The sequence below is a fragment of the Dermochelys coriacea genome, chromosome 1 (genome assembly GCF_009764565.3).
Source record: "Dermochelys coriacea isolate rDerCor1 chromosome 1, rDerCor1.pri.v4, whole genome shotgun sequence".
NCBI classification, from domain to species: Eukaryota; Metazoa; Chordata; order Testudines; family Dermochelyidae; genus Dermochelys; species Dermochelys coriacea.
Window position 1 is genome coordinate 337,341,130 of NC_050068.2, and position 13,350 is coordinate 337,354,479.

The 13,350-nt window shown below is 45.6% G+C and overlaps 1 protein-coding gene across 2 annotated transcripts in view; it reads right to left on the bottom strand.

Annotated features, from left to right (window-relative positions):
• Positions 1-4,534, bottom strand: part of ELAPOR2 (endosome-lysosome associated apoptosis and autophagy regulator family member 2) — a 167,476-nt gene extending 162,942 nt beyond the window's left edge. The window contains exon 1 of one of the 2 annotated variants that reach the window (XR_006275871.1): positions 3,579-3,898. Coding sequence is in view for 1 of the 2 variants with exons in the window: in XM_038387527.2 (XP_038243455.1) it covers positions 3,579-3,755 (177 nt within the window). In the remaining variant the exon portion in view is untranslated. Of the gene's footprint in view, positions 1-3,578 lie in introns of both variants that reach the window. The other variant, XM_038387527.2, reaches the window with a different exon arrangement.
• Between the last annotated feature and the right edge of the window lie 8,816 nt (positions 4,535-13,350).

A 13,350-nucleotide genomic window follows, 5' to 3' on the forward strand; every position in this document is an offset into this window, starting at 1 on the left:
TCTAGGCTGGTGCAAAGGTCAGTAACTAGGAGAGATGAGAGGAAATTAAGAAGAGGTCAATTTAGGATGAATATTAATTAACATTTCCTAACAATGATATCGTCATCAAAAAAGATATCAAGTTAGTTTGACAGGATCTATTTTCCATAAACCCATATTGATTTGCATTAATTACATTATCCTCCTTTAATTCTTCATCAATCAAGTCCCATATCAGCCACTCCATTATCTTGCCTGGGATCAATGTCCAGCTGACAGGCCTATAATTACCCAGGTCACCCCATTTACCCTTTTTAAAAACTGTCTCAACATTAGCTTTCTTCCAGTCTTCTGGAACTTCCCCAGTGCTCCAAGACTTATTGAAAAATCAACATTAACAGTTGAATGAGCTCCTCAACCAGCTAATTTAAAACTCTTGGATGCAAGTTATCTGGGCCTGCTGATTTAAAAATGTCTGGTTTTAGTAGCTTCTATTTAATATCCTCCAAAGATCCTAGTGGACTGGAGAAAAACGTTATCATCACCAAATCATGAGACTGTGTCATCTGTTTTTCCCCCAAATACAGAACAGAAATATTTATTGAACACTTTTGCCCTTTCTGCATTATTATTTATAATTTTATCATTTCCATCTAGAAATGGAACAATGTCATTGTTAGGATTCTTTTTGTTCCTAATATATTTTTAAAAATCTCCTTATTGTCCTTAACTCTGCTGACCACAGATGTCTCCTTGTGCACTTTGCTTCCCTTATCAATTTTCTACAATTCCTAACTTCTGATTTACATTCAGTACTATCAAATTCCCCTTTCTTCCATCTGAGAGGATAGACTAGATAGATTTTGTTTTTACACATACCTTTGCTTCCCCTCTAAACCAGGTTGGTTTTTTAACCAGCAAAGCCTTCTTCCTCAATTGTGAGATTGCGACTTTTTGGACAGCTGGTAAAATTTTCTTAAATTATTCCCAATTATCACATTTTTCTGATTAAATTCTTCCTCCCAGCTGATTGTTTTCTGTTTTGTGAAATTAGCAAGTATATATATTACTGGTCTGGACTTTATTCTGGTTGCATATTATAAACGTGACCAAATCATGATCACCTGCACCTAAGTTATGATTAATTTTTAGTTTTGTGAACAGTTCTTCTTTATCTGTTAAGATAACGGCTAATACAGAATTCCTGTGTTGGCTGCACCACTGAGTTAGGAAATTCCATCTATAATGTTTAGCAATTCCAAGGATGTTTTAGTACATATAGTTATTCCTGTTTACACAAGCTGTAATTTTGGCCCCTCGTCTATCACAGCTTTAGTGGTTTGCAGGATGATTTCCTGACTTCTGCACTCTTCTTAAACTCAGGTTTCAGAGTAGCAGCCGTGTTAGTCTGTATTCGCAAAAAGAAAAGGAGTACTTGTGGCACCTTAGAGACTAACAAATTTATTGGAGCATAAGCTTTCGTGAGCATCTGATGAAGTGAGCTGTAGCTCACGAAAACGTATGCTCAAATAAATTTGTTAGTCTCTAAGGTGCCACAAGTACTCCTTTTCTTTTTTCTTAAACTCAGTTCATTTAACTAGTTGACTCCTCACTAGAAAAAAAACAGTGATACCGATAACTTTTTAAGTCTTTAAACCCCAGGGTGTCCATTATCTATACTTTAAAAATTAGTGATATTGTAATATATACTCTCAAAACAATAGGCAAGGGTCTATTTCTGCAGGGACCAAGGACTGGAAGCTTTAGGGGACCAAAAATTGGAAAATGTTACTCCTCTCCTACAGAAGGGGAGTAATAAAAAAATGGTGGCTGTAGCTGATGGAAAGATCCTACACAAATTTCAAAATGAAATGCATGCCTGTGCATTAAGACGTGCTTTTCAAGCCCTTGGGATAGCCAGTGATAATGCCTCTATCAAGTCTTTGATTTTGCCATGCATAAAGAAAAAAGCTATAATACTTTCTAATGACAGCCTGAATCTTTTGATTTAGAAATACGGTGCCTAATCATGCTGTGACTGAAGTAAATCACAATTGGAGCTGTGCCATTGATTTAAAGAGGAAAATAACTGGGTGCATAAACTTAGACTGAGCTATGATAAAACATGAAGGATTGAGCCTGAGGCATATCAGCCAGATCTTGACTAATTATAGATAAACCACAACTTTTCTGCTTGGACAATGCAAAATCAGCTGATCTGTCACACTGATTCACTACAAGTCTCCTAAAATGGAATGTCTCTTTCCTCCCACTCCCCAAAAAAATGTTCAAAATTATATTTTGCAGCACATCGCACGCACACAGGTGTGCACTGTGTCTTATAAACATGTAGGGAGGAAGTCTCTATTCCTCTATTCCGAAGAGCTTGCAATCTGACTCAACTTTTAAAAAAAAAAAAAGTAGTATTATCTGCCATACTTTAAAGAAAGAAAACCAACTAGTCTCTGCTCAAGAGGAAATTAAAGACACCCCCTTCTCCTGCCTGAGTAGCAAAGAAAGATATCAGTTAACCAAAATTTGTATCTTCCCCTATGTGACTGTTCAATCTAGAACACAACTATCCCTGCAACTCCAGGAAGCCAATTTAGCATCAGCTAAAGACAGTGATCTCTTCTCTCTTCATAATTTGTACCTTTCTACTGATTTGCCCCAAGAATTTGACACAGTGACAATAAATAGCCAGGTTTCAGAGTATCAGCCGTGTTAGTCTGTATTCGCAAAAAGAAAAGGAGTACTTGTGGCACCTTATTTCCACCGAATGCATCCGATGAAGTGAGCTGAGGCTCACAAAAGCTTATGCTCAAATAAATTTGTTTATTTGAGCATAAGCTTTTGTGAGCTACAGCTCACTTCATCGGATGCATTCGGTGGAAATAAGGTGTCACAAGTACTCCTTTTCTTTTTAATAAATAGCCAGAGACCTGCCAAAACTCACTTGTTTAGAGGAAGCCTCTCTGGTTTTGGATTCATTTTGAGATTGGTTTTTCTTGGGTTTGATTACAAATGTTTCAACCAAAACCTTTCAAGAGCTCGCTCATGTTTCCGCTGCCATCCCATTATTGCAGATTGAAGTCCCGTGAAACAGTGCTACAAGCCAGGGGAGAACAGAAAGTCCTTGAGAGCCTAACACAGACATTAAAGAAAAAAGAAATAGCTCAGCATTCAGCAAAGCATTTTGTTTTCTAACGATGCTAAATTAAGCAGGCAAGGCAGCCAGACCTCAAAACCTCGGTCCAGAACGAAAACAATCATGTTAAGGCCACAGCATTCATAACTACTGATGAGAGAGCACAGAGAACGGTTTAGAAGACTTTGTAACTGCATTATCAAAAGGTTCCCCCGTTTAAAAGCATTAAAATGCAGCCAGCACATTGCGCCTCTTTCTCTTCTTCCGCAGCATTGAAGAGGCATCGTTACCAGCGTGTGGAGGAACAACCGCCACTCGCTGCTCTGCAAGCATCACGCCCCCGTATTGCAACAACGGGAAGAGCGTAACGTGGTGGCTTTGCAAGGAAAGCCGCAGGTCGAACTCCTGCTGGAGGCTGCTGAGCCAGACAGGGCGGGTAAGGAAATCTCACCTCCTGACACTGAGGCAGCTGCACGCGGGAGGAAGTCTCACCAGCATCCCCAGTCCGCGCCGCTGGACAGCAGAGGAGAGCCCAGCAGCAAATCCAGGAGGGGAAGCAAGAGCGCCCGGGAAACACCAAGCAGCCGGGACCACAAAACCTCCTCTTCTTCGCTGCCATGCACGGCATCTTCTGCCTGCCGGACTCCTCCCGGGAGAGGGCAGGGCTCCCCTCCTGCTCTGCACCCCAACTTGCTCGCCGTGGGCTCCCCGCCCTTGCTGCCTGCTGAGGGCAGCGGCTTCCCAGCCCCTCTGCCGGCTGAGGGCAGCGGCTCGGGGACCGCCCGGCTCTTGGCTTGCCGGGCGCAGCCGGCGTCGCGCTCTCCGCGCGCCAAGGGCTGGAAGCGGCCGGGCTCCCGACCGCCGGGGCAGGAGAGCGTCCGAGCTCGGGCTCGCCGCGTCCCTGCCTGAGGCTACCCCGCCGGCGGGAGCGCCCTGGCTTGCAGCCGGCTCGCCGGGCGGTACGCGCGGATGGCAGCGGCTCCCGCCCCGGCTGCTCCCTCGCCGGCCCGCCGGGGCAGGGCTGACAAAGCCGGAGAGCGCCACCGCGCGGAGAGAGGAGGGGCCCGGAGGAGGGGGCGGAGGCAGCGCAGGCGCGTGCCTGGGGACGGCTCTCCAGCCCCCGGGGGAGGGGGGGGTGGAGCGCGCGCGCGCGGAGTGTCCGCGGCCCGGGGCGCCGCCTGCGCTCGCCGGCTGCCTTGGCTCCCCTCCGGGGCGGGTGGGGAGCGACGCGCTGCAGCGGGGGGCCCCAGCCGGGGCAGCGGGCGCCGAGCGCCTTCCACGGCCGGCGCAGGACTGTGCCCTGCCTCCGGGCAGCTGAGGGCCACCGGCTGCCTCCCCACGGTGCATCCCGTCTCCCGGGTCGGGCCCGCCGGTGAGGCTGAGCGCTCACGTGCCGCTCCCGGTAGCTGCACTGGGGGAGCCCCTAGAGGCCAGGGCCCTGTGGTGCTGGGCCCTGTCCGGCTAGATCCTGGGCCTCTCGGCTGCGGTGGCGGAGGTTCAGGCGACATGGATTTTCCTCAGCTAGCAGCTGGGAAGAGACCCAGAGTTTCTTTCACACACGCTTGTCAGGACTGGAGGCTGAGATGCTCCCCCGGGAAATATGCTCTAAGCTGACAGCGGTTCTGTTTCCATTGAGTGAAAAAGGTGTTTTGCCTCCCCTTGCCAGAAAGGTCAAACTGGTGTTTGCTGAGGACCTGGTTTTAATGACTCATCAAGAGTATGCCAGTACCTCCTATCTTGCCTGTCATTGTCGTCGACCTAAGTGCTGCTTCTTTGTCTACTCCTACCTGTCTAGTGCTCTTATTTACACTTCAAGAAAAGGAGGACTTGTGGCACCTTAGAGACTAACAAATTTATTGGAGCATAAGCTTTCGTGAGCTACAGCTCACTTCATCCGAGGAAATGCATCCGATGAAGTGAGCTGTAGCTCACGAAAGCTTATGCTCTAATAAATTTGTTAGTCTCTAAGGTGCCACAAGTCCTCCTTTTCTTTTTGCGAATACACACTAACACGGCTGCTACTCTGAAACCTATTTACGCTTCAGGTACCCACTTAAATAACCCACCCCATAGGACAGTGAACTGAGGCAGGTGTGATACAGCCTCACCTGAAGAAGTGCTCTGTGTGTAGCGTAAAGCTTGTCTCTCACCAACAGAAGTTGGGCCAATAAAAGAGAGGACCTCATGCACCTTGTCTCCCTAATACCCTGGGACTGACACAGCTACAACTACACTCCATACAACAGTCTCACCCTGTCTGTCCTGGTCTATTTCCTTTTCCTTCTCTTTTTTTATCTCTCCATTTTGCTGAATGAATTTGTTTTCAGTCAACTATTGTTACTGCACCCCTGCCCATTAAGGATGACATGGTCCCAGCCCTTGCTCACCTGTGGAAAGGAGGACAGGAAGCTATGTCTCCTGCTTCCTGCTACAATAGGCTCTGTGTATGTGTGCGGGTGTCTGTGAATCAGTAAGTGGGCAGGGAAGGGGAGTGAGTGGAGTCCTGACTACACACACACACACTTTCCAGCTATAGGAGCTAGTAAGTTGTACAGGGGACAGAACTACTCCTCATAAAAGGTGAAGTATCTTATTACTCCCCAAAGCAAGTGGGGAACAAGAAAGGAATTGTGATGCTGCCTCACAATTCATGTTCCTGCCAGAGCAGATTGTAAGGTTATAGTCTAGCCCCTGAGGGCCCAAAGATTCCTATTGCTTCAGTGTGCATTAGATAAGTCCTAGAGTGAAATCTTGGTCCTAAATAATGGCAAAATTCACATTGACGTGAATCAGGCCTAATTTCTTAAAGTTTGAGAAACACCAGGCACTAAGGGATGCTATCGGGCATTCTCTAAAAAAAAAAATGTATAGACTACAACTATTGTTGGATTCAACATCTCCCCCGTACCGGGAAAGCCAAATACTAATGCAAAGAAGATTAACACTCAAGGACTGCACATCTTTCTCTATCTCTTGGTCTTGAGCTGGGCTACACAGTGGACAGAAGGTTCTTGAGCTTTTTGTTTGCAGGATTGCTCTCCAAAAATTGAGGCTCACTTCCACTAATAGATTACTCCTTCACAGGAACGCTCGAGGGGGCCTAACGGAATGTCACTAGATATAGCAACAGCAGGAGTGCCATTTTAGCTAGCAGCCCTCCCTTCTTATCATACTGGTGATAACTCTCGGAAATGGAAGGCGCTGTGCAACAGCAACAGCTGGTGCCTTTTCCTTTAGTATTGTTCATTGAAGTATTTAATTTTTGAATTTAGAGAGAATGGGGGAAACTCAATTGACAAACAAAAACTAGATGCTAATCTCGAGTGCCTAGTATATGTAGCCAAAAAATCTCAAATAGCCCCTATGGTAGTTGCTAATTTCTTAGCAAGAAAAAAACCATATGAATTAGGTTTTTTGCCATTCTGTATTTCAAACATGAAAAGAAAATTTGCTTTAAAACTGAGGCTGACATAGTGTTTCCTCTTTCATTTGAATATGAGCTGAAATAACCCAGACAATAAATCCTTCAAATCTTATCTGCAGGTATAAGAGCAGGAATTCTGTACTTTATTTGAAAGAATGATGTTTGAAGATAATTTGTCTGCCGTGTTTGTAAAAGTAATCACCTTAACCTAGGTACACGTATATATCTGAGGTTGTAGAAAGCATTGTTGCCTTTGAGAATTAGTAAGTGATCACAAAGAATGTATCTAATGTATCACAAGAAAGCAGAGTTAAGGTTGCTGGTTCAACATGAACTTTTGTAACTCTCTGCCAGGAATTAGCAGCAACCAGGGCCAGGTTCAATATCTAGGCGTTTCTTTTCAACAATACAACACAGAACCAGCTCAAAGCCTGTGACAGGATCCCCGGGGTACAACCTGGAACTGGGGTAAAGCTGTGTCTTCTTAACTCTCCAGCCTGGACTGTCTCTCACAATGCTTTGCTAGTGGCAAGCAGCAACCCACTCCAGGTGCTGTTATCACTCAGCACAACAACATATGGAGCCCCACACCCAGCTAGATTGTATGAATGCTCCCAGAGCCACTCATGAATCACACAGAGAAAGGCACCAACAAATCTCCCAAGCCCCAGCCTTGCACCCCAGAACAGTACCATCTTGCCCTGGTCAAAAGCCTGACCAATGTAAGTTTATTACCCAGTCCGCCCCTCCCTTGATGTGGAGAGGGCACACAAAAGCCTTTGTAAACTGAGCTGAGATTTCCCAGGCACTTCAACGAAAACACACTGTTTTAGGTAAAATATAAAACAGATTTGTTAACTATAGAAAGATAGATTTTAAATTATAAGTGGTAGGCATAAAAAAGTCAGGGATGGCTACCAAAGAATATAAAAGGTAAGTGCACAGTCTAAAATCTTAAACCTTATTACACTCAGCAGTATTTGGATCAAGCAGTTTTCTCACCACACTGAATGTTACAGTTCTTAATACACAGGCTTCCCCTTTTGAGCCTGGGACTATTCTCCTCAGCTGAAGTCTTTGTCTTTCCACTGTTCTTGTTTCTTCTAGTGTAGGTGGGGGAGAAGAAAGACCAAGGCATGATGCCACTGTCCCTTATGTTATACCCTCAGTCCATGTGCCTGGAAAACACTAGTCCAGACATGCCCTGGTGGGCTTTGCTGAGTCGCAGAGTTGAGCAATCCCCCCTTGTGTGATACTTGGGCAGCCCTCTTACAGTATTGTAAATCCCTTATTTACAATTCCCCAGCTGATTAATGGTTGTTTAACCCCTTCCTGGATGCAGATCACCTCCTTTGTTGTCACTAGCAAACTTACCACATATTTCAGTAACAACTATACAGCAAAATCCCATAACTTCATACACATTATTGATATACATATTTTGTCAGAACAATAGTTTTCAGCAGATCATGACTTTTCATATAATATCTTACGTGGCATGCTTCGTATGAAATATATCATAATAATATAATAAGGATGAATATGGGGATTCCAGGGTGCTACTTTGAGGTACAGAGTACCACAAGCCCCCACCCAGTAACCTGGAAAAATTACGCACCACCCCCTGGGTGCCGTAAGAGGCAATACTTCCCCTCTCGCAAGCACAGAGTCTGAGTGTAGAAAAGAAACTTTTAATGAAAGGAGGGAAGAAACCTGGCATTAATTGTGGAAAACGCTGCAAGCCAGATTCATAAACATAAAACTGTGAGAAAAACATCCATCCCAGAGTACCTTGGGCAGTGTCCTTTGACTCAGGTTCTTGAGTTCTACAACCAAAAGTTCCTTTAACTCTCTTCTCCCTCCACCACACCCAACTCACAGTGGTTGTCCTTGGTCAGTGAAGACCCAGAGTTCAGAGGTCCATCTGTGTGATTTCACCTTCCATTCTGGGTGGGGGAGGGAAAAAGGCACCTTGCTTGCTCCACTGCGAGCCACTGGCCACCCTGCTGTCTGTGCTGCTGTCACCGATGCACACTGTCACCTTCTACTGCCACCTGCTTCTCTACTGTGACCTCTGCAGGTCAGTCTCTTGAGATTCCCCCCAGCTCTTAGTGGTTTTCAGTTCTTAATGGGGAAACTTCATTGCTGAAGCAGGCTGGGCAGAAACACTGTCCCACTACAAGTGATTTCAGCTCTAGTGGTCACTTAACAAAAGAAAAGACTCCTAATAAAGCCTTAATTAGCTCTATCTTTGAACAGTAGGGAGGGGTAGTTTAAACTCTTAGGCAGAGCCCACACCTCCCAGCAGGGACATCTGTCCCCACCCCCGCTCTCTTTCACAGAGGTCTGGCATCCGAGCCCCCTGCTTAGCAAGTTCAGTCCAACTGAGGATGCCTCCCTCAATCAGGACAGGCTAAGTACGTTCTGCTGCCTTTTACTCACACAATAAGGATAACCTTTCATTAACCTTGCATTCAAGTTTAAAATTTTTTATTAAAGCTAATGTTAAAATTATATAATACACAGGTTAAGGAAAGAGTGGCTGTACATGTGGGTGTGGAGCTTAGATTTTCCCAAAGTACAAAATCTGGTATAAAAATTATAAAATACTTATAGTACAGAATCTGCAATAAAACAAATTTAGATGAATAAATTTAACATACAGTTTAGATATTAGAAGCCGAATACTCGGGTACATCACTCATGAAAAATTATAGAGAGAGTTGGTTGTAGAAAGCATAGAATCATAGAATCATAGAATATCAGGGTTGGAAGGGACCCCAGAAGGTCATCTAGTCCAACCCCCTGCTCAAAGCAGGACCAAGTCCCAGTTAAATCATCCTAGCCAGGGCTTTGTCAAGCCTGACCTTAAAAACCTCTAAGGAAGGAGATTCTACCACCTCCCTAGGTAACGCATTCCAGTGTTTCACCACCCTCTTAGTGAAAAAGTTTTTCCTAATATCCAATCTAAACCTCCCCCATTGCAACTTGAGACCATTACTCCTCGTTCTGTCATCTGCTACCATTGAGAACAGTCTAGAGCCATCCTCTTTGAAACCCCCTTTCAGGTAGTTGAAAGCAGCTATCAAATCCCCCCTCATTCTTCTCTTCTGCAGACTAAACAATCCCAGCTCCCTCAGCTTCTCCTCATAAGTCATGTGCTCTAGACCCCTAATCATTTTTGTTGCCCTTCGCTGTACTCTTTCCAATTTATCCACATCCTTCTTGTAGTGTGGGGCCCAAAACTGGACACAGTACTCCAGATGAGGCCTCACCAGTGTCGAATAGAGGGGAACGATCACGTCCCTCGATCTGCTCGCTATGCCCCTGCTTATACATCCCAAAATGCCATTGGCCTTCTTGGCAACAAGGGCACACTGCTGACTCATATCCAGCTTCTCGTCCACTGTCACCCCTAGGTCCTTTTCCGCAGAACTGCTGCCGAGCCATTCGGTCCCTAGTCTGTAGCGGTGCATTGGATTCTTCCATCCTAAGTGCAGGACCCTGCACTTATCCTTATTGAACCTCATTAGATTTCTTTTGGCCCAATCTTCCAATTTGTCTAGGTCCTTCTGTATCCTATCCCTCCCCTCCAGCGTATCTACCACTCCTCCCAGTTTAGTATCATCCGCAAATTTGCTGAGAGTGCAATCCACACCATCCTCCAGATCATTTATGAAGATATTGAACAAAACGGGCCCCAGGACCGACCCCTGGGGCACTCCACTTGACACCGGCTGCCAACTAGACATGGAGCCATTGATCACTACCCGTTGAGCCCGACAATCTAGCCAGCTTTCTACCCACCTTATAGTGCATTCATCCAGCCCATACTTCCTTAACTTGCTGACAAGAATGCTGTGGGAGACCGTGTCAAAAGCTTTGCTAAAGTCAAGAAACAATACATCCACTGCTTTCCCTTCATCCACAGAACCAGTAATCTCATCATAAAAGGCGATTAGATTAGTCAGGCATGACCTTCCCTTGGTGAATCCATGCTGACTGTTCCTGATCACTTTCCTCTCCTCTAAGTGCTTCAGGATTGATTCTTTGAGGACCTGCTCCATGATTTTTCCAGGGACTGAGGTGAGGCTGACCGGCCTGTAGTTCCCAGGATCCTCCTTCTTCCCTTTTTTAAAGATGGGCACTACATTAGCCTTTTTCCAGTCATCCGGGACTTCCCCCGTTCGCCACGAGTTTTCAAAGATAATGGCCAAGGGCTCTGCAATCACAGCCGCCAATTCCCTCAGCACTCTCGGATGCAATTCGTCCGGCCCCATGGACTTGTGCACGTCCAGCTTTTCTAAATAGTCCCTAACCACCTCTATCTCTACAGAGGGCTGGCCATCTCTTCCCCATTTTGTGATGCCCAGCACAGCAGTCTGGGAGCTGACCTTGTTAGTGAAAACAGAGGCAAAAAAAGCATTGAGTACATTAGCTTTTTCCACATCCTCTGTCACTAGCTTGCCTCCCTCATTCAGTAAGGGGCCCACACTTTCCTTGGCTTTCTTCTTGTTGCCAACATACCTGAAGAAACCCTTCTTGTTACTCTTGACATCTCTTGCTAGCTGCAGCTCCAGGTGCGATTTGGCCCTCCTGATATCTTTCCTACATGCCCGAGCAATATTTTTATACTCTTCCCTGGTCATATGTCCAACCTTCCACTTCTTGTAAGCTTCTTTTTTATGTTTAAGATCCGCTAGGATTTCACCATTAAGCCAAGCTGGTCGCCTGCCATATTTACTATTCTTTCGACTCATCGGGATGGTTTGTCCCTGTAACCTCAACAGGGATTCCTTGAAATACAGCCAGCTCTCCTGGACTCCCTTCCCTTTCATGTTAGTCCCCCAGGGGATCCTGGCCATCTGTTCCCTGAGGGAGTCAAAGTCTGCTTTCCTGAAGTCCAGGGTCCGTATCCTGCTGCTTACCTTTCTTCCCTGCGTCAGGATCCTGAACTCAACCAACTCATGGTCACTGCCTCCCAGATTCCCATCCACTTTTGCTTCCCCCACTAATTCTACCCGGTTTGTGAGCAGCAGGTCAAGAAAAGCGCTCCCCCTAGTTGGCTCCCCTAGCACTTGCACCAGGAAATTGTCCCCTACGCTTTCCAAAAACTTCCTGGATTGTCTATGCACCGCTGTATTGCTCTCCCAGCAGATATCAGGAAAATTAAAGTCACCCATGAGAATCAGGGCATGCGATCTAGTAGCTTCCGTGAGTTGCCGGAAGAAAGCCTCATCCACCTCATCCCCCTGGTCCGGTGGTCTATAGCAGACTCCCACCATGACATCACTCTTGTTGCACACACTTCTAAACTTAATCCAGAGACACTCAGGTTTTTCCACAGTTTCGTACCGGAGCTCTGAGCAGTCATACTGCTCCCTTACATACAGTGCTACTCCCCCACCTTTTCTGCCCTGCCTGTCCTTCCTGAACAGTTTATAACCATCCATGACTGTACTCCAGTCATGTGAGTTATCCCACCAAGTCTCTGTTATTCCAATCACGTCATAATTCCTTGACATCACCAGGACCTCCAGTTCTCCCTGCTTGTTTCCAAGGCTTTGTGCATTTGTATATAAGCACTTGAGATAACCTGTTGATCGCCCCTCATTCCCAGTATGAGGCAGGAGCCCTCCCCTCACAGACATTCCTGCCTGTGCTTCCTCCCGGTATCCCGCTTTCCCACTTACCTCAGGGCTTTGGTCTCCTTCCCCCGGTGAACCTAGTTTAAAGCCCTCCTCACTAGGTTAGCCAGCCTGCTGGCAAAGATGTTCTTCCCTCTCTTCGTAAGATGGAGCCCGTCTCTGCCCAGCACTCCTCCTTCATGGAACACCATCCCATGGTCAAAGAATCCAAAGCCTTCTCTCCGACACCACCTGCGTAGCCATTCGTTGACCTCCACGATTCGACGGTCCCTACCCAGGCCTTTTCCTTCCACGGGGAGGATGGACGAGAACACCACTTGCGCCTCCAAATATAGGAATGAGTGTGGATTGTGCCTCAGTAATTGAGCATTTAGGATAGGTTGTCCCTTCGTAAATATAATCCATCAGAGAAGTATTTCAGTTACTTTCCGATTTGTAACTCAACACTAGCCAAAGATGACCACTTTGGCAATACAGCTCTGTCTGCTGGATACCTAGGCAGAGTGGGTGTGTTCACATAAATACAGTCTGGTACTGAAGCCTGTTCCACTACCCATCTAGCTGTCATGGGGGAGCTCATTCAGACCCAAGCAGGGTCTTTCACTTTCACATTTCCTGACTTTTGGCTGCTACGCTGTGCAACCTTAACAATGCGTTAGTGCACGGGGGTTGCATTTAATATAATAAAAGGCCAATATAAACAGATACTAGATAAATTAAGACGTAGCTGAAATCTTTCAGTTGACTAACAATTTGATTCAAATAAGAGGATAAAGAAGTAGCTGAGAAGAATCATGCAATTTGGGTTAAAATAATTGCCCTGTTATTCCATTTTAAAGCAAAAAACCAAACAAATACCAAGTTTTAATTAATAGTTTATACTGGAGCAACTTGGAGAAATATTACAAACAACTGTTCTGAAATTGCTTTCAAATATCTATCCATTAATGTGATTATAAGACAAAGAAGCTCTTAAAAGTTTGTCTTTGTATTTTTGTTGCAATATTAGTCAAATCTATGCCTAAAACTTGTCAGCTTTTAAAGAGTTAGGGCCCAATTCTGCAAATGCCCAACACGCAGACCTTAAAATACAGGAGTAGTCAAAATGAAGTCAATGGATCTACTCACACATTAAAGTTAAGCACATAAGT